This window comes from Ursus arctos, unplaced genomic scaffold (assembly GCF_023065955.2).
Source record: "Ursus arctos isolate Adak ecotype North America unplaced genomic scaffold, UrsArc2.0 scaffold_31, whole genome shotgun sequence".
NCBI classification, from domain to species: domain Eukaryota; kingdom Metazoa; phylum Chordata; class Mammalia; order Carnivora; family Ursidae; genus Ursus; species Ursus arctos.
Window position 1 is genome coordinate 29543668 of NW_026622997.1, and position 22243 is coordinate 29565910.

General features: G+C 55.1%; 2 protein-coding genes and 1 non-coding gene across 7 annotated transcripts; 1 reads left to right on the forward strand and 2 right to left on the reverse strand.

The window, feature by feature from the left end:
* The first annotated feature begins 2935 nt into the window (after positions 1 to 2935).
* On the forward strand, positions 2936 to 12218 carry HMGA1 (high mobility group AT-hook 1). Of its 2 annotated transcripts, none has more exons than XM_026482685.4 (6): positions 2936 to 3048; positions 3293 to 3406; positions 6727 to 6905; positions 8648 to 8731; positions 9392 to 9442; positions 10845 to 12218. In XM_026482685.4, the coding sequence occupies exons 3-6, from the start codon at positions 6771 to 6773 to the stop codon at positions 10896 to 10898; spliced, it is 324 nt and encodes a 107-aa protein (XP_026338470.1). In that variant the 5' UTR covers positions 2936 to 3048; positions 3293 to 3406; positions 6727 to 6770; the 3' UTR covers positions 10899 to 12218. The 2 variants fall into 2 exon arrangements, with proteins under 2 accessions (XP_026338470.1, XP_026338471.1); XM_026482686.4 differs by having other exon boundaries at positions 6727 to 6872.
* Positions 12219 to 12397: 179 nt separating this feature from the next.
* SMIM29 (small integral membrane protein 29) lies at positions 12398 to 15077 on the reverse strand. 4 transcript variants are annotated; one of them, XM_048225662.2, is made up of 5 exons: positions 14885 to 15077; positions 13633 to 13816; positions 13425 to 13450; positions 12989 to 13055; positions 12398 to 12838 (listed from the first exon to the last, which is right to left on the reverse strand). In XM_048225662.2, exons 2-5 carry the CDS (start codon positions 13741 to 13743, stop codon positions 12773 to 12775), a joined length of 270 nt encoding a protein of 89 aa, XP_048081619.1. In that variant the 5' UTR covers positions 13744 to 13816; positions 14885 to 15077; the 3' UTR covers positions 12398 to 12772. The 4 variants fall into 4 exon arrangements, with proteins under 4 accessions (XP_048081619.1, XP_026338475.1, XP_026338472.1 ...); XM_026482690.4 differs by having other exon boundaries at positions 12989 to 13094; positions 13693 to 13816; positions 14885 to 15061; XM_026482687.4 differs by having other exon boundaries at positions 12989 to 13094; positions 14885 to 15043.
* A 5965-nt stretch (positions 15078 to 21042) lies between these two features.
* LOC113243911 (U6 spliceosomal RNA) lies at positions 21043 to 21149 on the reverse strand. Its single transcript, XR_003312246.2, has one exon. It is a non-coding gene; the product is annotated as a U6 spliceosomal RNA (small nuclear RNA).
* Between the last annotated feature and the right edge of the window lie 1094 nt (positions 21150 to 22243).

The window sequence follows — 22243 nt, forward strand, 5'->3', positions numbered from 1 at the left end:
ACCAACCAGGTGATGCCCCGGGCCTAGAATAGCTCTTTCTTCCTGCATGCTCCCCATAACTCCCCACTTATCCAAATGCCATCAAGGCCAGCTCGAGGCCTGCTCCAGCCCATCTCCTCCAGCAGACTGACTTCCCCAGCTATCCTGCGTTCCCAGCCTCTCTCCCTCTGTAGCACCTCCTGAGTCTCTGTTTAAGGGCCTGACCCCCTAATCTTAAGTTTCAAGAGCACATGGGACTTTACTTGGTTCACTGCTTGTACCCCAAGGCTTTGGACCATTTCTTGGTACACAGTAGGCCCTCACTAAATATTGAATGAATGAACGAATGAATGCACTTTGCCTCATGGCATCTCCTGGATTGCTCCTCAGCTTTCTCTGCTGTGTTCCTGGTTCTGATTCCTCTAAATATGAAATTTGCTGGAGCAAGGACTACATCTTATTTATCTTTTCCTCCCTACCTCTCACCCCGCTGCTTAATACATAACGAAGGAGGAAAGAAAGGAAAGGAGGGGCATTCAGGCCATCTCGAATCCAGAAAGCATGGGTCAGTGGGTAGTTAGCTGGATTACAAGGATGGAGGTAATCCTGAAGAGAGGCAAGCTACCATATTTGCCCACGAATTTATTTATACCTGCCTCCTTTCAGTGAGGGTTTGAGGTGGCTTACAAAAATACACGTAGTACGAGGTAAAAAAACAAGTCGGTGAGAAAAATCAGGACGAGGGGAAAAATAAAGAGTAGGAAAAATAAGATCAAGTCGGCATGTTAGAAGTGGGCCAAAAAGTTGGCCAAGTTTTCCCACAGCCCCTGGAGGCAGAAGTCCCTCTCCCTTCCCCACCTCCCTCAGGGAAGGCCGCATGACACAAGCCACACGCGGCAGGCGGAGCGGCCCCAGGTAAGCTGCGTCCCGGGAAGGGGCCTAGCAGGACCCTTCCCACGTCTCCCGGGCCGTCAGCCCCAGAGCTCGGGCCTGGCAGCCCCGGCGGCCTTGCAGAGGGCCGTGTCTAGGGGCGCGCGGTCCTGCGAGGGCTACCCCCCGGCCTGACATGGGGGCCCGGCTTGCTGGCGGGGAACCGTGACCGGAGGGGAGCAGGGCAAGAACTGAAGGCTCGTTCTTCCACTCAACGTTGCAAAGGTTCTCGAGCTAACTCAAGGCCTCCAGCCAACTCAACTCGCGGCCTACTAAGCGCGCGCTCGGCACGCAGGGCACAAAGATGGAGGGAGCAGCGCGCCTTCCACCCCGCCCCACCCCCACCCACCGGCTCCAGACAAAGGGCCAGGCCGCCCCTCCCCCAGCCTCTCCCTGGCGTTCCCCTCCACCCTCCTCTCCCCTCCGGCCGCCCTTCGGTGACTTCCTTTCCCCTCCAGGGGCAGCCTGGGCACTTCGCAGGAACTGCGTTTCACCTGGGCGCGGGGCGGGGAGCCAGCGCGCCGAGGGCGGCCTCCCGGCCCACCCCGAGCCCCGGCCCGGGCCAGCCCCAGGCCCGCGCCCTCCGCTTTGAACCCGCTCCGAGGGCCCCCAGCGCCTTCCCGCCCAGGCGCCCCCGCCCCCACCCGGCCGAGCACGTGCTGCCCCCGGCCCGGAGCGCCAGCCCGCCGCCCCGGGTGGGGGCTGGGCCCACTCCCGGCTCTCTCCCCACCCCCACCGGAAACATTCCTGAAACATTCCTGAAAGTAGGAGGCCCGGCCCCTCCGGTTCCCCACCCCGCCTCCACTCCGGGCTCAGGGTTTTCCAGGCGTCCCCCTCCATCGCCGGCTCGCCCCCTGAGGAGGGGGCTGGGCCGGGGCCTCGGCCGACCGGGGAGGAAGAAGGGGAGCAAAGAAAAACATGAGTCACAGCCGTGTGTCACTGGGCCGCATTGCTTTTCCCTGCATCACGGGAGGTGTGGAAGGCCGCCTCAGAGACCAGGGGCGGGGAGGTGCGCCCGAGAAGGCCCCGGGCCCGGCCTGCAGGGCGCGCCGCTCTAGACTGCGCCCTTTCTTCTCCCACCGCCCTCCCCGCCATCTTTCCACTTTGGCTTCCTTCTCATTCGTGCAACAAGTCTTTGTTGCGCCAGGCGCCGGGCGGGTCACGCGTGGCGGGTCTGGCTTGCGTAGACCCAGTCCCTGCCCTCAAAGTGCTTCCAGGCGACCACTGGCTCACGCTTTCTTATTTTTCTTAAAAGTCACAGCGGAGAGGGCCAGGGCACAAAGTGGGAAGGCGTATCTCCGAAACACCATCCAGGTCACCTATAGGAATGAATCCACCCTCAGGTTTACCTGCAAGCGAGCCAATCGCTTGTTTCGCTTGGAGGTTGCACCTTGATTACGGCTTACTCGCGGCCATTAATAAGCGAAAACTCTGGATTTCACAAGTTTCACGTTTGAATTTCACAAGACTTGTATTTCACCAGTCAGCCACACGCAGGTTGGCACTGAAATGCACATGCTGACACCTGTCCGCCCAGGGGAAATCTACGAGCCGCGTATCTGGGCGCAGGGGGCGGCGGGTAGGCCGCGGAATTCTCACAGGCTCGTTTCTCTCCACCCCCTCCCGCCCGCGCGGACCCCGCAGGCACGAACGCCCGCCCACAGCCAACGCGCCCCGCGGGCGTCAGGCCCACACGCCCGGAAGGCCCCTAGAGGTGACTCTCCCAGGGACCCCTATTCCAGGCTGTAAGGACGTCCTCCCCCCAGCGAAAACCTCGGTGATCCCCCTCTGTGCACCTTCCCATGTCTCCCGGCCCGGGACAGTGGGGAGTGGGCCGTCGCCTCGGGTTCCCAGCTCAGGCCTCCCGCGCGCCCGCCCCCAGGCACCCGGCACCGCACGCCCCTCCCCGTAGTCAGCACCCACCCGCGCGGCGGCGGCGGCTGGCGGGCGGCCGCCCTTTTAAATCCCCGGGCTCATTTGCATGGCCCCGCCCCCCACAGTGACACGGCTGGCGCGGGCGGGCCCGTCCCCCCTGCCCCTGGGTCGCTCTTTTTAAGCTCCCCTGAGCCGGGGCTGCGCTCCTCTAATTGGGACTCCGAGCCCGGGCTATTTCTGGCGCTGGCGCGGCTCCAAGAAGGCGTGAGTTCGCGGCCCCTCCGGTGGCTTCTTTTTTTTTTATATCTATCATTTAATTAAATTATTTATTTATTGAGGCCGCGCACGGGCCGTGCCTAGCTTCCTGCCCCTCGCCATCCTTCGGGGGAGGGTGAATATTTTTGTCCCCCCGCCTGGATGTGACAGATAAATACCCCGCGGGGGCCTGGGCGGCGAGCACGCGGCGGCGGCGGTCTCTGAGCGCCTCTGCTCTCTCTCCCGGTTTCAGATCCGCATTTGCTACCAGCGGCGGCGGCGGCGGAGCCAGGCCGGTCCTCAGCGCCCAGCACCGTCGCTCCCGGCAGCCCGGAGCGCGCACCGCAGGCCGGCGGCCGAGCTCGCGGTGAGTCGTCCCCGGGGCCCGCGGCGGCGGCGGCGGAGGGGGGCGCCCGCGCCCCCGCCTGCACGCCGCCCCTCCTGCAAGCCGCCCAGGGCTGCAGCGCGCGCCTCCGGCTTTATTCCCAGGCCGGGGCTGCGCGAGCCGCCGGCGGGGGAGGGCCGCGCGGCGCGGGGGCGGGCGGCGGGGCCCGGCGGCGCGGGGAGGGCGCCCGCACCCCTTCCCCCGCGCCGCGGGCGCCCTGCGGGGGGCGGGGACCCGGGAAAGGCGCGCGGTGGGGGAGGGGGCGCGCGGCTGCGGCGAGCGCGAGTTGTGCACCCGGCGGAGCCCGGTGCACCTCGCGCGGCCGCGGCTCCCGCCGGAGCCCGAGCCGGAGCCGGGGCCCGGGCTGTGGGGGGCGGGGAGAGAAGCAGGCTGCGGCGCAGCAGGCGAGTGGGGGGCCGGGCGCCCCCCGCAGCTTGGGGAAGTTCTAGAAGTGAGGGGGATGGGCAGGAACCCCACAATTCGGCCCTGTTCCCGCTCGGCCTTTCTCCGGGTGCCCCCCTACGCAGATGAGGCCGAATCGCGGGCCTGGGTTTGGGGCTTCACCCCGACCCCACCTCTGGCCCGGCCCGCGCCTCTTCAGCCCCCAGGGCCGGGCCTGCCCTCCGCCCCCACAAACAGGTTTCTCTGCTTTGCAGGGCTCTGTTGGAACTAGTCCCTTTGACTCCCCGTTTCAATTTTTTTTTTTTTTTCTGGGGCTTTATTTTGCGGGGAGGGCGCGGAGGGAGGTGGCTTTCTTCCTCTACCCCGCGCCCGCGCGCGCCAGGTTTCCTGCCCCAAGGCGGGCTTGGGTGCCCCCTCTGGCAGGAAGTGGGGCCGGGTGCACCCGCGTGGCGGTGCATGCGGTCGGGGTGCACCAGTTTCCCGCGCCTGCAAGAGCAGCCCGTGCCCCTCCCCCCGCGCGCTCTGTCCCCTAGTCCCGCCGGCCGACCTGCAACGGCCCGGCACGGACACTTGCAGAGTCACCCTGGGGCCGGGTCTGGAGCAGGGGGCGACAGGCACTTAACCAGTCTCCCGGCGGTTAAGGAAAGTGGCGGGCTAGAGGGGTCGCCAGTCACCTACTCTATCCTGCTCGCCAACTTGCTGTGTGACCTTGGGCAACTCATCAGGCCTCTCTGGGCTACTTTTTCCGAAAACAAGGGAGCCCCATGATGGTTTCCTAGAGTCGTTCTCGTGGATTCCCTAAGCATTTGTGGAAAATACACACTGTATGCATGATGTTTGGAGGGGACAAGCGTGAGGCCCAGAAGGGCTTACTACAAACTGAAGGATTCGGGTTGGGCCCTAAACATGGCTTCGCCTAGCCAGGCCTCTGATATTCAGAAACAGGTGGAAGAGACAAGCATTTGTTGGTCTCACCAGAGAGGGCCTCAGGCCTTCATTCAGTTCCTGGAGGCCTGGATGAGGGGGGGCAGTTGGAGACTGGATTAAAGGGTTCCCAGTAGTAAGAGATGGGGGGGAGCTCCAGATGATGCAAGAAGTTTCCCGGAGACCCACCAGGATTCCCAGGCTTGCTGGGCCCAGGCTTTCTGGGATTAGGGGCTAGCTTGGCCCAACTGGAACCCCCTCTGTGAGGGGGCCTTCAGCAGACCTCATGTGAGGTCAGCACTCATTTAGGCTGATTAATTTTGATGTTTAGTTTGAAGGGGAACCTGTGGTGTAATATAAGATTCTAATCACTGCCTGTAATTACAGAGCAGGCCAAGCCACTAATGACGGAGCAGGATAAATCACCAGCCACCTTGTTTAAAAGGGTCTTCAAGTCTGAAATATTATAAAATAGAATAATTACCAGACAAAGTCTCGCCGTCTGGAGAATCTTGATGCTTGAGGCTGGGGGCCTCAAGCCCTCCAAAAGTCACAAGTTTGCAAAAAAACTTTTTTCCCTCTCACTGAGTTAAAATTGGAAGTTGTCTGAAAATCTGAAAAGGGGAAAGAAAAGTCATTTTCGAATGTTCTAGTTCTCATTTTGATTGGGGTGAGGACTTCCCGTTGTGGATATATTTTCACTATGATCTGGTTTGATCCTTGGCGTCAGTGTGGAAAGGTAGTTGAGGTAGCCGTCTTATCCTTACCCCCATTTCACAGACTGAAAGTCTTTTAGAAGGGAAGCCGCTTGGGCCCACCCTTTGCCCACAGCAACCAGGGACTGGTTACCAGGGGGGTATAGAGCCATGCGTCTCTGGTTTCGTGGCTCTGCAGCTGGGAAGACGGGGCTCATACTGAGTGGGAGAAGGACCCCCACTGTCTTTTTTTAAGCTTCTGGAAGAGGCTCCCGAATGCGGGGTGCCAGGTGCTCCTTCATCGGGTGGTTTAGGTAAACTCAAAATTAGCAGGGCTGATTAAACCCAAAACGGCCTCTGAGAAGAGGGAAGATGCTAGAAAAGAACCAAGAAGCTTTGAGGACCAGCCCTGCCAGGTGGGGGAGGACAGCTAGCATCTGTTACAAGGGTCTCAGCAGAGAAATTCTTTCCCTCCTGAAGACACGCACCAAAGGGGAAGAGTTCACTGGACCCCAGGTGGTGGGTGGGGTGGGCGCAAGGGGAAAGGGGCGACTCACCGTTTAGCTTTGAGTTTCTTTTCTTCCTCCCTCCGCTGCAGTTTCAGCCATCTTCCCCCTTCCCAAAACTGTTCCCAGCCTTGAATCCCCAAGGTTCTACCCCGGGGAGAGCGCTGAGAGTAGAGCTGAGTGGCGGGGTGGGCAGCAGCCCTGGCAGGTGATTGGTGTGGAGTGTCCAGGTTGGGCCTGACGCTTGGACCATGGCGGGTAGGCAACACTTGGCCAGGTAGGCCAGGGACTGGTGCCCATGGCTGCCGGGAGTCCAGGGCTTATTCCCTCACTCACCTTTCCTCCCTTTTTGCCTATGAGCTGCTCAGGCTGGGTTTTCTCTTCAGGGAAAGGGCAGCTGGCTAGAGAGAGGGACCCCGGGCAGTGTGAGGACTCCCCCCCCATCTATACGTTTGTCCAGGTGGCCTCACCCCCACATCTGAGCTGGCTGTGCCTCTTGGGCCTGGGCCCTGTGGGGGTGGCAAGACAACAAAGCACCCTTCTGAGCGGGAGATAAGGAGCCGATTAGGGCCAACGGCCCAGCCCCACCCTGCAGCAGCGTGCTGGGGCTGGGCAGACCCCGCTCCATCGCCCGATCCTCAGCAGGGCAGGAATCCCGGGTATCCCCGGGAGCAGGCAGGCTCCCACAGTGCCCTTTGAGGGTGGGAGTGGTGAAGGGGGTAGGAGGTGGCCGAAGCAAAGTGTTGTGTTTAAAACAACTTTTCCTGCTTCCCAGCATCCCAGCCATCGCTCCTCCACCTGCCCCAGAGAGAAGGGAAGATGAGCGAGTCGAGCTCGAAGTCCAGCCAGCCCTTGGCCTCCAAGCAGGAAAAGGACGGCACTGAGAAGCGGGGGCGGGGCAGGCCGCGCAAGCAGCCTCCGGTGAGTCCCGGGACGGCGCTGGTAGGGAGTCAGGTGGGTGTCCGAACCTTTGCCTCGGTTTACCCTTTTGGGTTAGGGAGGTGCCAGGTGTCTCAGCAAGTGAAAACTGGAGCAGAGAGTTGCAGAATTGTTGCTGTGTGTGTGTTTGTGCATGTGCGTGTTCCCCCAGCACATGCCGACGCTGGGCAGCTCCTGAGACCCCAGGAGAGAAGCGGGGGCTGAGAAGCCCTGAGCCTGTGCCAGACCATCCAGGCCAGAAGTGACCTCGTGGTCACACGGGCCAGGGCTCACACCCTGGTAAACTACGCACCCTGCACTTCCAGGCTGTCATGGACCAATGCCTTCGTAAAAACATAGTAAAGAGGAGTTGCGTATACGTACAGGTTCCGGGTTTCTAATCCTTAGGCTCATTGCACATACTACTCTGTCCATTAACCAGAAACATTTCTAAATACCTAACTGTCAGTTTCTGGACTTCCTCATCCCAGGCCCATAACAGAAAGCTCCTGGGCCAGCACCTGTCCGGGGGCCTTGCTTCGTGTGGCCCTGGGCCAGGCTCCGTTCCATCTCTGTAAAGGGAAACGGAAGCCCCGAGAACTTAAAAATGTGGGGAAGTTGGGGAGAAAGTGACCCTCAGGACCCTGGTCCTGCTCCCCGCTGAGGTCCCGTGGGGTTAGAAGGCTGGCCTGGCACTTTGGGGCACCCTAGGGAGCATGGCCAGTCAGGCTGTGGGGGCCACCTGTCATGCGGTGGGGATCTGGATCCTCTCAGAGGCGCAGCAGCTGGTGAGGCCTGGCTTGCTTCCCTTTCCCGGGGAAGAGGACAGGAGTTGAGGTTGACCCTTGCTCTTGGCACGATGGGCCTCGAGCTTCCCCATCTGTAGGATGGAGAGCACCGTCTGTACTGACTTCAGGGCGACATGAGCCATGAGGAGTCTGAGTGGGGGGCTTCGGCTGCCTCTTCAGAGTCCGAGGTGTGTGGAGGGAAGTCATTCTCTTAGTCTGGTTCCCTTGGCCTCCACCTCGTGCCTGTTAGCCGGGGTCCACAGGGGGGTGTCCGAGAGGGGGTGCAGGGTTACTGGACCATAGTTCTAAACAGCCTGTGGGCAGGCACCCTGAGATGGTAGCTGACAGGCCTTTACTGCCCAGCTTCTAGGCATTCTGCGGCAGCTTTTTATTCTGTCAGGCGTATTAAAATTTTAGCGGCAACCACGGCAGGGATCTCTGGGTTCCCAACATCTGGGCGTAATTCCTTCTCCAGGACGCAGCCTGGAGGGAGTCTAGTTTGCAGGTAGAGGCTGGAGGCTCCCTCTAGTGGGGGGCGTCCTTTCCCCTCTTTGGCATCCCCCCACAGTGGGTAGGCAACTGTCTCGGCGCAGTTCTGGACACTTCCACACCCTTCATTTAGTCTCGTGATACCCTGTGAGGAAAGTCTTGTCACCATTTACAGTTGAAACCGAGGCGCAAGCATTCCATGTCTTGCCCAAGAGCTTAGAGCCCAGCGGTGGCAGAGCTGCCCCTGTGCCACCTTTCCCTTTTCTGGTTTCTTGTCATCTTGTTGTCACAGGGAAGCATGTGGGAGGGGCTTAGCAAAAGATGGTCGGAGTGAGAACTTGAATCACGAGGGCTCGCCTGCCATGGCTCCTGTGGATTTCTGGGTCGGGGTGCTGGCTTGCTGACTCAGTCTTGCTGGGGGGTGGGGGAGAGCTGTGTCTTTTGAAAGGGGTGGGACAGGTGGCATCTGTGTGTCCCTGATTATTCAATCTGTCTTTACAGAAGGAACCCAGCGAAGTGCCAACACCTAAGAGACCTCGGGGCCGACCAAAGGGGAGCAAAAACAAGGGTGCTGCCAAGACCCGGGTAAGGAGGGAGGAGGACGGCCCTTCTGCCCATGGCCACAGCTGTGGGGAGGTCTGGGAAGGGACCGGCTTGTCCCGATTCTGTCCCCTGCACCCTCTTTCCTGGCATGGGTGGCAGTGGGTCTTGGCTAATTGGGGAAGGCAGGGTGATGACGGAAGCCTCACTTCGGGGGCCTTGGTCCTGCCCAGGACAATGGGGAACTCAACTTAGAAGTCGTACAGCTTTCCTCCTCTGGAGAAAGGCGAGTCAGGGAAAGGGAAGGGGCGGCTGCACCAGTCCCTGCGCTGAGAATGTTCCATTCCGGGGTCCCCCTGGATCCCGAGGGGGTAGGGATAAGCAGGGAAGGCCACATTCACAGTGGTAGCAGCCTCTCAGAGAAGTTGTTTTGTTTTTTATTTTATTTTTTTCTGAGACACGACTCATATCCTCTGAGTCATGGGTGGAGGAGGGAGTAGGGGGCGTGTGTGTATATGGGGGGGGGTGCAGTGTGGCTGGCCAGTCATCACCAGCTGGACTCGGGTGGGCCTGCTGGGGTGAGAGGCCCAGGCTGCCCTGAGCAGAGGTAGGTAGGTCTGCCCCTCCCCATTGGGGCACTGGTCATTGGGTGAGGACTGTCCGGGGACCTTTTTGACCTCGTGGATCTCTTTTCTGCCCATCTAGAAAACTACCACAACTCCAGGGAGGAAACCAAGGGGCAGACCCAAAAAACTGGTAGGTGAAGGGACGGCGGCAGTGTGGTTTGCTGGGGAGGGTGCTTAAGAATGGGTGATGCCCAGGCCTGTGTGCTCAGCGTGCAAGGGTGGCTCTTCCCCACCTGAGCCAGGAATAGCGCGACATCATCACCCTACCCGGGCCTAGAGAGGGAAAGGGATTTGCGTGTGGCCCAGGGTCCTGGCACCCAGCCCAGGGCTTTTTAAAGGGCCGTATCCATGAGAAGTAAAGGGTCCCAGATACAAACCAGACTCAACCCCTGCCCTGCCCTAGCGGGGGGTGGGGCTCCTTCTCTTTCCTCTGCTCCTAGAACAGACTCAACTTCTAGGGGGAACTCGGAAGCCATCTAGTCTCCTTCTCCCCCTGCCCCGTAGTAGAAATGAGGAACGAAGGCTCCGTGAGCAGAGGGTGAGGTCTGTCCTCACCACGGTCTTGGGTAGGGACGAAGAAGCAGCGAAGGAGCTCAGCCCTGGGTGGGGTGGGTAGTGCTATGTGCGAGTTGTGAGGTGATCCCACACGCCGGCACCTCCTCACCGGGGACCCGTCGTCCATTTCTGAGCCCTCAGATAGCTGGTCATGGAGGAAGGTGGGCCGAGTCGGGAGGCTGCCTCCAGGGCCTCTGCTGAAGTTACGGCCACCCCAGCCTTGTTCCTCCTGGCCCTTTTCTGTCCCCCAACCTGCTCCCTGAACTCCCTGAGGCCTTCATTCCTCGAGCTGAGCCACTACCAGGGTGAGGAGGGGGGTTAGGGGGTGCTGGCTGGGCCCCAGGAGTGAGTAACAGGAAACAAGTTGTTTTGGAGTTTGTGCCTGGCACGGGGGCCGCAGGCCCGTGTGGTGTCCCGACATTCCCGGCCAGTGAGTGAGCCCCAGCGGCACACACTTCCCCTTCCTCCCCGCCCCGGCCTGGGGTCAGCCCGCGGCCTGGCTCCGCAGCCTCGCAGCTGCCCCTGCGGGCCAAGGCCACCTGGTTCCCCTACACTGCACCCAGCAGGGGGGGCTCCTGCACCCTGCAGCCGCCCCTTCCCGTTTCCTCTTCCTTCCTGGCCACCTCTCCCTTCCCCTCCTACGGAAAGCGGGTTGCTTCCTCACTTGCCACTTGGAGCTCTGCCCCCACCCCTGCGCGCCCCCCACAGGTCCTGGGGCCAAGGGGGCCTGGCTGTGTGTGAGAGCAGCATGTGTATGGGGTTTTTTTCCCTCCCTTTAAATTCTTCCTTTTTTATGAATGAAACTGGGCCGTGGAGGTTGCTGAGTCACTCACACACTCAGCCCTGACTCATCCCCCTTCTGGAGAGTCAGGGAGCCCGGGGAGGGGTGGGGGCCATCGTGGCCTGTGCACCCCCCCCACAGTGGGGGGAGGGCCGCAGACCTGGCACTGCTGCTGACCGGCCTGCCCCCCTCCCAGGAGAAGGAGGAAGAAGAGGGCATCTCGCAGGAGTCCTCCGAGGAGGAGCAGTGACCGCGCCGTGCCGCCTGCTCCCTTGCCGAGGAGCAGCTTCCTTCTGGGACTGGACAGCTCCGCTCCGCTCCCGCCGCCCCCCCCAGGCCCACGCATCACCGCCACCCACCTGCGCCCTCACCGCCACACTACACAGCACACCAGCCGCTGCAGGGCCCCAAGGCCCGAGTGGGGAGCAGTTTCCTTCGGTCTCGGTTTCCAGCGACCCCTCACCCACACGCACACTAGCCCTTCCAGACAAAGCCGACTTCCCGCCTCGCCGCACCCTGCCCCTGCTGCGTCCCCATGCTCTGTGGTGGGGACATTGCTGACTGGGCTCTTGGTTTTGGGGGGTCCCTTCTGCTCCCCCATTCTTCCCTCTGGCTTCCCACGAAGGGGCCTGGGAGGGCTCCCCTGGCCTTAAAAGGGGCCCAAGCCCCATCTTCTGACCTGCCCCACTCCACGGCTCTAGCAGCAGCAGGTATGGCCGATGGGGAGGGGGGCTCGGCCCCAGGACACCCCCTGACCAGCCTGTGTCTCACTAGGTGCGGCTCACACCCACTTTTCTTCCTCCTCCCCCCCTTGCCTGGTCCTTGCTCTAGGTCAGACAGCCCCCTTTGGGCACAGGAAGGAAGGCAGGAGGGGTCTGAGCCCGCCACCCTCTCTAGATGGGCTCCAGCCCACCTCCCCCCCACCCTGGAATCTGTTGCAGTGCGGGGGACTTCCCCCTTCCTCCAGGTGAGGTCCAGGAGGCCCAGGTTCCCTGCGGCGGCCTCCTCAGGTGGGCTGGAGCCACTGCCCAACCCCATCCGCTTCCCCCCTAGGCCTCAGTTTCCCCTTTCCTCACATGGGGCACTAATAACAAGGAGCTAGCCTTGCCCACTCCCACCCTTCTGCTCCTCCCCACCCCCCAAGGTTCTGGTTCCATCTTTTCCTCTGTTCACAAACTACCTCTGGACAGTTGTGTTGTTTTCGTTCAATGTTTCCATTCTTAGACATCCGTCATTGCTGCTGCGACCAGCGCCAAATGTTCATCCTCATTGCCTCCTCCTGTTCTGCCCACGTTCCCCTCCTCCAAGATGCTCTTAGGGGAAGGGGCCTGGGGCAGAGCAGGCTGGGTTACCGACCACCCCAGTCCCAGGGAAGGTGGGGCCCTGCCCCTAGGATGCTGCAGCAGAGTGAGGAGGGGGGGGGCCTGTATTGACCGTCGAGGGTGTAGGGGCCACCTTCTCCCCCCTGTTCTGCCGGGGAGGAGGTAGCCATTATTTGTCCCAGCCTGGGGCCCCCCCATCTGGTTTCCTATTTGCAGTTACTTGAATAAAAAAAATATCCTTTTCTGGACCGGAGTCCTTCTGTGGTGGGTACCTGGGATAGCTAAGGTGAAAGCCAAGGACCGAGTTGGTGGGGGTGGTGCTCTGTGGATTCTGTCCAGCTTTTCAGGCTGAGGGGGGGGGGGAGGAAGAGCATTAACTCCAGGGAAGGTAACTTAAGCCTCTCCTGAAAGAAAGTGACCACACCCCTAGCCACAAAACAGTTTATTTACAAAATATATATACTGAATACTATACATTAGGCCCTGTCACCATGGAAACAAATCCAAAGCCAGGTTGGGGAGGGCTCAAGAGAGAGGTGGTGCCCAGGAAACTGTCTCCAACCACCCTTCCAACGGGGCAGGAGAAACTGAGCCCAGGGGAGCGGTGGAAGGCTCGGCCTACCAAGGACTGAAGGCCTGGCCAGGGGAGCGAGGCGCTGCCGGGGACGGATGGGAGGAGAGGAGACCCAGTTCCCAGCAGGGGGAGCCGGGTGAGTGCAAGTGGGGAAGGAAGCCGCAGGCTGTAGGCCCCAGGCTCTCCCAAGACCCCGTGGTTCTGGAGAGCAGGGGAGGGGGGCTCAGGTTAGGTCTTGACATCCAGCAGGGGCATCCGCTTGTGCTGGTAGCCACTCTGCCAGCCATGTACCACCTGTGGGGGGGGGGGGAGACGGAGCCACAGGGCTAGGTCCAGGGCAGAGGCCGCAGCACTGCCTTGCAGGCACCCCGCTAGCCTTGGCCCAGCCGGTCCGGGCTGAGGGCAGAACCAGGCTGCTGATTCTCCTGCCCCCCGAGTGCTCACCTTGGGGTCCCCCACATCCGAGAGCAGCTCCTGCTCGGCCTCATGCAGCTCCTCGGCGGGGTCGTAGCTGTACATGGGGAGCAGGTGATGGCGAAGCCGGTCCACTCTGGGGAGCAGGGGAGGGCGCTCAGCCCGGGGGTGCCCACCCCCACACCTGGCTGCCCTGTCTCTACCCACCAAGGCAGGGACCCTTCCAGCGGGAGCCTTTGGGGGCACACTAGCGTTCTGAGAATACATGCCCCGTTCTAGAAGGGACCCCTCTTCGGTGGGTAAGCCCAGTTTGGGCAGGAAAACCTAACGATGGGGTGTAGGGAATTTCAGGCTTGTGTAAGGAAAGCCGAGGGGCGTCTTAACCGTGGATGTAGAGAACCCGAGCCTATGGGAAGAAATGTAAGCTGAATGCAGGGGAGGTAACACTGGGGACAGGGACACTCACCGCTTTTTCTTCTGGACATACATTACCTGTAACAGAAACAGCGCTGTGGAGCCTGCTGACCCAGGATGGCCCGCGAGAGACCCACCTCTACCCCCCTTCACCCATCACAGCAGGATAGCTGAGACATGTGTGCAGGCGGGCTGGACCAGCACCCCCCCCACCTCAGCAGAGGTGTGGGTCTGTATGTGTGTCCGTGGGGGCTCCTTACCACAGCCACCACCACCCCGACCAGGGTGATGAGGAAGAAAGGCCCCAATACATAGCCCACCATGGAGTCGCTGTTGGCCTGAGGGGCATTGGGCACTGTAGTGTTACTCATGACATCGGCAGCCAGAGGGCTGGGTAGTCAGCATGGGCAGTAGTGCCTCGGGAGGGCGCCTCTGCTGGGCTCCCTGGGGAGGAGAAAGGGAGGTTATCAGTTTCACCCAGGGTGACATCCAAGCTGTGGATCCCTCTCCAAGAGCGGGTGATGTATCAAAACTTAGGTCAGGCACTGGGACGAGGGATCCTCCAGGTCAGTGTGCTGGGTGTAACCCTCCAGTGATTCCAGGGAAATCCTGGGTGTAGAGGGCACCAAGGGGAGGCCCAGAGCCCTACCTGGCTCCTACCCCAAATCAGGGTGGGTCCCAGCTCAGGTGCCGGCCAAACATGTGCACATTTCAACTGGGAAAAGCTTAGATACACATTCCCAACTCCTTTTCCAACCTCTTGGGACACTGGGCTGCCACCACCTATCCAGTGGAGCAAAAGGGGGAGATGACAAAAATATGAGGGTCCTGCACTGTGAGGCCTGGGGGTGAGGTAGGAGCATCTGCAGGAGCCTGCCTCAGTCCCGGTCCAATCCCCACACTTTAGGCTATAGGCCCTCCCTATGCCCTCCTTGTCCCTGGTGTTACTGCAGATATACAGCCGGGACAGCCTCTCCCCCACTGGTCTCGTGCCAGGGTGGACACAAGTGGGCAGGGCTGGATTGTATCTGAGAGGTGATGTCACCTCCCTCTGGTCCCCACCCGGGGCTCCGCCCAGGTCCCTCCCCTCTTAGCCTGGGCTGACAGGCAGAGGTGAGAGGTTCAGCTCCCGTCGACGGATATTAGGAGATTGTCGATGGGCTCCTGTACGCAGACCCCAAGGTCCCTGACCCCGCTTCGCTTGGGTCTCCATTGGAGGGCAAGGTATGAACTACCCGTCCCGGTGTCCGTGGGGCACCGAGCTTCCCCGGTCGCATGCACACCGTCCCACGGTCGAGGGGACATGCCGAAGTGGGGCGGGTGTCGGACCGCTCCTAGGATGCGGACCAGCATCGGCGAGTGGGAGGTAGTTCCCACGGCGCCGGGCGGCTCAGGCCGGGGAAGGGAGGTTTGGGGGCTGCGCAGAGGGCCCGGGTATCCTGGAATCCCGGCACCCCGAGACGCGGACCCGTGCTGGCGCTCTGCAGTCCATCCAACCCGATCATGCCTTACCTCCCGCCGCTGCAGCCCGGACAGGAACGCCCTCGGTTGGCTCCCAGGCCCCGGAAGAGCCGGCAGGCGCGTGATCAAAGGACCCGGGGAAATGGGCGGGGCCTCAGTCCCGGGGCCCAGCCAATCCAGTGGCGGAAGGCGGACGGCCCGGAGACTTCTGGAGCGGCCAATCCCGAGATGGGGGGTGCGCGGTGCGAAGGCGGGGAGTGCCCGGGTTGCAGGGTCCACCCCCCGGCAGCAGGGGGCAGGCGAGCGCTGCGCAGCGGGGGGAGGAGAGCGCGCGGGGAGGGGCGGGGCGGAGCCGGGTGGCTTCCCGGCGTCCCCCGGGGCGGACCCCCGCTGGGCGCCCGCTGTGGGGAGCTCCCGTCGCCGGCTGCGGCCGGGCGTTGGGATTGCTGGTCCTCGGGGGTGGAGCCCAGGTGTAGGCCCAAGCCACGCCCTGAAACTTAGTCCCGGCGTGCGGCGACTGGCTGCTGTCCCTGCCACCGGGACCTTGCCCGGGACCCACAAGGACTCCATTAATGTTTGCGGAGCCTTCCAAGCCCCGTAGTGCCCGGAGTGGCCCAATGGGCTGTGCTCTGAGGGTAGATAGAGTGGGCAAGCCTGGGTTAGCTCTTGCCCCCATGGGACCTGGGATCCACTTACCCTCCACCCTTCTCTGCGCCTCAGCCTTAAGGTCCGTGAAACAGGCTCTTGTGAGGATTAATCGATGACGTGGATAAGGAGTCTAGCACTTACACGCCCTGTTAAATCCCCCGCTAACCTCCATCCAGTTGTCAGGGGCACAGATGGAGCAGCGGGGTGCAGCCCCCCTGGGCCACAAGGAACTTGAGAAGTAGGTAAATTCGGAAGCTCTACTGGTCTGATCCCTACAGTGGCACACACTAGAGATGGATTGATGGATTTTACCAATGTCAGCATCCTTGTTGTGATACTTCTCTAAGTTAGCACTGGGGGAAGCTAGGCTAAGCGTACAGGGGATGTCTATTGTTTCTTACAACTGCATGTGAATCTACAATTACCTCAAATACATGGGCGTGGCTTTGTACCCAGACCTTCCCACCTCTCCCCCAAAATCACACACGGTTAGGAAAACTCCAGACTGGCAGGTGATGGAAGACACCCAAGAACATAAAAGTTGTGGGAACTGAACCAGGCGGAGGCTCTCCAGGATCCTTGGGTGCTACTGGAGATAGAGGGATAAACTGGACCACCTTATTCTTGCCAGAGACAGCCAATTGCACGGACATGGTTGAGTCACTTGGTCTGGTCTGGCCTGTTTCCTCAGGCTTTTCCGAACGAGGTTGGATTAGGGCAGGTCTGATGCAGAGATGACCCAGCCTAGAACCAGAGGGCAGTTGGGAACTCTGGCCTCTTGCCTTCAGACACCGTCATCTGACTGGCAGGAAATCAGAGATAAAGGGAAAGGAATGACAGAAATGTCCAGGTCTGGAGGCTCCAGGTGGATTCTCAGGCTTTTGAGTCTCCAGAATAAGGAGACCACTCATCCCAGGCTTCTATCAGAGTTGAAGGCCAAGGGAGGAGGCCATCTTCCGTGGCTGAGCCTGCCTTGCAAGGAGGTTAGGATCAATGATAGGTTTTAGAACATAGATGCCCTTGGCTGCCCACACACCCAACCTCTGTCCTCATCCTCACAGCTTCTGACCACATATCTTGAGGGCCCTCTAGGAGTGGGCTTAGTGGCCAGCTGGCTAAGCCAGTGTGTAGAAAGGACCAGGGTCTCAGTGTCAGAAACATGTTTTTGCTTCCCTTACTTCCAGGACAGTTTTAGTACATGTGCTTGCTGAAGTGAGCACGCCTTACTCCCAGGACAGAACACCATTCTGAGCTAGGCAGGGCAGGTGCGGTGACTCCAGCTTACAAATGAGTAAGCCGCGGCCCTGAGCAGTGTGGTGGCTTCCCAGGGCCCTTGGTGTGGTCAGCTAGGGTGGAGCAGACTGGAATGGCAGCTGGGCCACTCTTTCTGGGCAGCTCTGTGCCAGCAGCTGCTCCATGTCTGTATCTGAAGCCTGGTTTGTTCCTGTGATAAGGCTTCGGATCCCATGAGGGTACCCCCGAGCCTAGCAAGGGAATACTTCAGCCCTCCCTGCTCTCTTCATGCTGCTGCTACCTCAGGAAGGGGAGATATAGGGCAGAGCTGAGGCTGCACTCTGCCACCCCGATCAAGTTTCGACTGTCCCCTTACCTGTCTTGCTATGGTTTGTGCCTGGGCTTATGTATCCACCTTCACTAATGCCTTGCTCATCCTTACGTCTCCCTGTTCTGGACCTACCTAACAAACCATAAAAACAACACTTAGGAAGATCAAATTGTTGACAAGTAATGTAAATTCATTACAGAACAAAGCTCAAGATTTATAGGAATGCAGCTATCCAGCCGTCAATAAGATAACAATCATAATGTGTGGCACCCATTAAAAAAATGGATCCATAAATATTTAGACATGCAAAGAGGAAGGAAAACAGTCTGTAATCAACTGAAACTAACCCAGAACTGAAAGACGTTGGGCCTGAGGAGGACATTAAAACAGTTATAATGTATTCCCTATGCTCAAAAAGTTGAGAGACAAGATATAAAAAAGCCTCAAATTGAATTTCTGATGCGAAATCTACAATGTCCAAGATGAAAAATATACCAGATGAGATTAATGGCAGATTAGATATTGCAGAAGAAAAGATATGTGAACACGAAGGCATTAGAATAGAAATTATCCAAAATGAAAGAGACAAAAAAGAATCTAAAAAAAAAAAAATTACAAGAGCATCAGTGACTTGTGAGACAATTTCAAATGGCCTAATATATGGGTAATTAGAGACCCATGAGAAGAGAAAAAGAGGGGACAAAAATGAAGAAATAAGGACTGAAAAGTTTCCAAACTTAATGAAGACTATAAACCCACAGATCCAGGAAACACAATAAACCCCAAGCAAAGGAACATGAACAAAATCTATATGAAGACACATTATAATCAAATTGCTTAAAATGAGTAATAAAGAGAAAATCTTAAAAGATGTAATGTACAGAGGAACAAAGTTAAGAATGACATCAGATTTTCACCCAAAACGATCCGTGTAAGAAGACAGTGAAACAATATCTTTAAAGTATTGAAAGAAAACCTCCCAATGTAGAACATTAGGCAAAAATATCTTTCAAAAACATACAACAGCCAAATTATGGAAGCTGCCCAAAGGTCCACTGATAGATAAATGGGTAAAGAAGATGGGGTACAAATATACAATGGAGTATTTTCAGCCATAAAAAAGGATGAAATCTTGCCATTTGCAACAACATGGATGGAGCTAGAGAGTATAATTCTAAGCAAAGTAAGTCAGAAAAAGACAAATATAATATTTCACTTATGTGGAATTTGAGAAACAAACAAAAAATAGGCCAAGGAAAAGAGAAAGAAAGACACATACACACACAAACCAAGAAACAGACTCTTAATGTTAGAGAACAAACTGGTGGTGACCAGAGCGGGGGGGTGGGTAAAACAGGTGATGCGGATGGAGGTGTGCACGTGTTGTGAGGAGCACAGGGTGATGTATGGAAGTGTTGAATCACTATATTGTGCGCCTGAAACTAACATAACACTGTATGTTAACTATACTGGAATTCAAATTAAAACTTCGTAAAAAATATCTTTCAAAAACAAAGGTGAAATAAAGACATCTTCAGATATATAAAAACTGAAAGAATTCATCACTAGCAGACCTGCACTACAAAAAAATGTTAAAGGAAGTTCTTCAGGCAAAAAGAAAATGGTACCAAGTAAAAATATGGACCTACCCAAAGGAATGAAGAGCTCTGGCAATGGTAACCAACTGAGTACAAATATATGTGTTTTCTTCTTATTACTTACATCTTTTTAAAAGATAATTATGTTTAAAAAATGATAGTGTATCATGGGGTTTGTGCACTGAGAACATTTACCAAAATAGACCATATTCTGGGCCATAAAACAAGTCTCAAATTTAAAAGGATTCCAGTTAACATATGTAAAAGTAAAATGTATTATGTCAATAGCATAAAGGCTAGACAAGACGTGGAAATATATTATTGTAATATTCTGGGGCGCCTGGGTGTCTCAGTCAATTAAGTGCCTGACTCTTGATTTTAGCTTAGGTTATAATCTCAGGGTCATGAGACTGAACCCTGCGTTGGGCTTGCACCAAGTTTGGAGGCTGCTTAAGATTCTCTCTCCCTCTGCCCCTCCCCCCAGTCAGTCTCACTCGCTCCCTCTCTCTAAAAAGAAAAAGAAAGAAAGAAAAAATAAATAACAGAAAGATCCTTGGAAAATCTCCAAATGTTTGGAAATGAATAACACACTTCTAGATAAAAAAATAATTAGGGGGATGCCTGGCTGGCTCAGTAGGCAGAGCACGTGATTCTTAATCTCAGGGTTGTAAATGTGAGCCCCACGTTGGGTGTAGAGATTATTTAAAAATAAAATTTTAAAAATATTTTAAAAATAATAATTAGACATATTTTGAACTGAATGAAAATGAAAACACAACATTTGTAGGGCACACCTCTATTAGAGAAATTTATGGCACTAAATGCCTTTTATTTTTTTTAAGATCTCATGTCAATGACCCAGCTTCCACCTGAAACCAAAGTATGCAGAAGAAAATAACAAAGATCAATGCAGAAATCTTTGAAATAGAAAACAGAAAAATAAAGAAGAATCAATGAAACCAAAAGGTGCTTAAGATCAACAAAAGAGATAAACCTCTCGCCAGAATGATCAGAAAAAAAAAAATCACCAATATCAGGAATGAGGGAGGTGACATCACAACAGATTTTTACAGCTAATAAAAGAATAATAAGGGGGATATTAGGGATAAATCTATGCCAATACATTCAACAGCTTAGTTGAAATAGAGAACACACGGGAAGACACAAATTACCTAAGTGCACTTAAGAAGAAATAGATAAATTTATAACAATCTAGGTTGAATTGATACCATCTTAGCTTTAATAGCATACATTAATGCCTCCTATCCAATTCCATACCCCCTTTATCTTGTTATTGTTACAAATTCATCTTTATACATTATGTACATGTGAACACAGATTCGTGATTATTGTTTTATGCATCTTTTAAATCATATAAGAAACAAAAAGGAGGAGTTACATACCAAAAATAAAATAATACTAGTTTTTAAAAATATTTACTGTACTGGGGCGCCTGGGTGGCACAGTCATTAAGCGTCTGCCTTCGGCTCAGGGCGTGATCCCTGCGTTCTGGGATCGAGCCCCACATCAGGCTCCTCTGCTGTGAGCCTGCTTCTTCCTCTCCCACTCCCCCTGCCTGTGTTCCCTCTCTCGCTGGCTGTCTCTATCTCTCTGTCAAATGAATAAATAAAATCTTAAAAAAAAAATTTACTGTGTAGTTATCTTTACCAATGATCTTTATTTCTTTATGTGGCTTTGAGTTTTCATCTAGTTCCTTTTTATTTCACTCTGATGGACTCCCTCTAACAATTCTTGTAGGGCAGGTCTACTAGCAACAAATCCCATTAGTTTTTGTGTATCTGGGAATGTTTTTTATTTATTTATTTATTTATTTATTTATTTATTTATTTATTTATTAAAGATTTTATTTATTTATTTGACAGAGAGAGAGACAGCCAGCAAGAGAGGGAACACAAGCAGGGGGAGTGGGAGAGGGAGAAGCAGGCTCCCAGTGGAGGAGCCTGATGTGAGGCTCGATCCCATAACGCCGGGATCACGCCCTGAGCTGAAGGCAGACGCTTAACCGCTGTGCCACCCAGGCGCCCCATATCTGGGAATGTCTTAACTTCTTAATTTTGAAGGATAGTTTTTCTGGATATAAAATTCTTTTTTAAAAAAAAAAGATTTTATTTATTTATTTGACAGAGAGAGAGACAGAGAGAAAGGGAACACAAGCAGGGGGAGTGGGAGAGGAAGAAGCAGGCTCCCAGCAGAAGAGCCTGATGTGGGGCTTGATCCCAGGACTCTGGGATCACGCCCTGAGCCGAAGGCAGACACTTAACAACTGAGCCACCCAGGCGCCCCATGGATATAGAATTCTTGGTTGACAGTTGTTTTTTTTTTTTTTTCCTTTTCTGTCAGTACTTTATTTTAGTTAATTTTTTTGTAAGTGTAACTTTAAAAATATGGAATGCTTCATGAATTTGCATGTCATCCTTGTGCAGGGGCCACGCTAATCTTTTCTGTATCATTCCAATTTTCATATATGTGCTGCTGAAGTGAGCCCCCTATCCATACTTTAAATATATCATCCTACTTGTTTCTGGTCTTTACGGTGTCTGATGAAAAATTAGCTATTAATCCTAGGATGTTAATTGTAATCCTTATGGTAACCATTAAGAAAACAAGTAGGAAATATACAGAAAAGGAAATGAAGAGGAAATCAAAATGGTACACTAGAAAAAAATCAAACACAAAAGAAGGCAGTATTGGAAGGATTAAGGAAGAAAAAGATGACATCTAGAAAAGAACACTTGCAAAAGTAAATCCTTTAATATCAGTAATCACTTTATTAATTATTATTATCATTATTATTATTATTTTAAAGTAATCTGTACAGCCAACATGGGGCTTGAACTCAAAACCTGGAGATCAAGAGTCGCATGCTCTACCGACAGAGCCAGCCAGGTGCCCCAGTAATGACTTTAAATGTAAACGGATTAAGCTCACCAATGAAAAACAGAGCTTGGTGATGACTGTACAATATTATAAATGTAGTTGATACCACTGAATTGTATACTTAATGGTAAATTTCATGTATATTTTACTACACACAGAAGAAGACAGATCGGCAGAATGGATTTAAAAATGATCTAACTGAAAATAAATAAATACAGATGCTCTAACTGGAATTGAATAGATATTTCTCCAAAGAAGATAACAAATAGCACATGAAAAGATGCGCAACATCACTAATTGGGGAAACACAAATCAAAACCACAACAAGATACTACTTCACACACATTAGGGTGGCTGTTACTTAGACCTAAACAAAACATAAAATAAGCAAATGTTGGTGAGGAGGTAGAGAAACTGGAGCTCTTGAGTACTGCTGGTGAGAATATAGAAAGTACAGTCACTGTAGAAAACAGTATGGCAGTTCCTCAAAAAACTAAAAATAGAATTTCCACACGATCCAGCAATTCTACATAAGTATGTGCGCAAAGGAACCGAATGCAGGGATTCGGCCAGATATCTGTACGTTCGTGTTCACAGCAGCATTATTCACGTTAGGTAAAAGACGGGAGCAACCCACACACCCACTGACGGATAAGTGGATAAACAAACTATGGCACATACAATACGATGCAATATTACTCA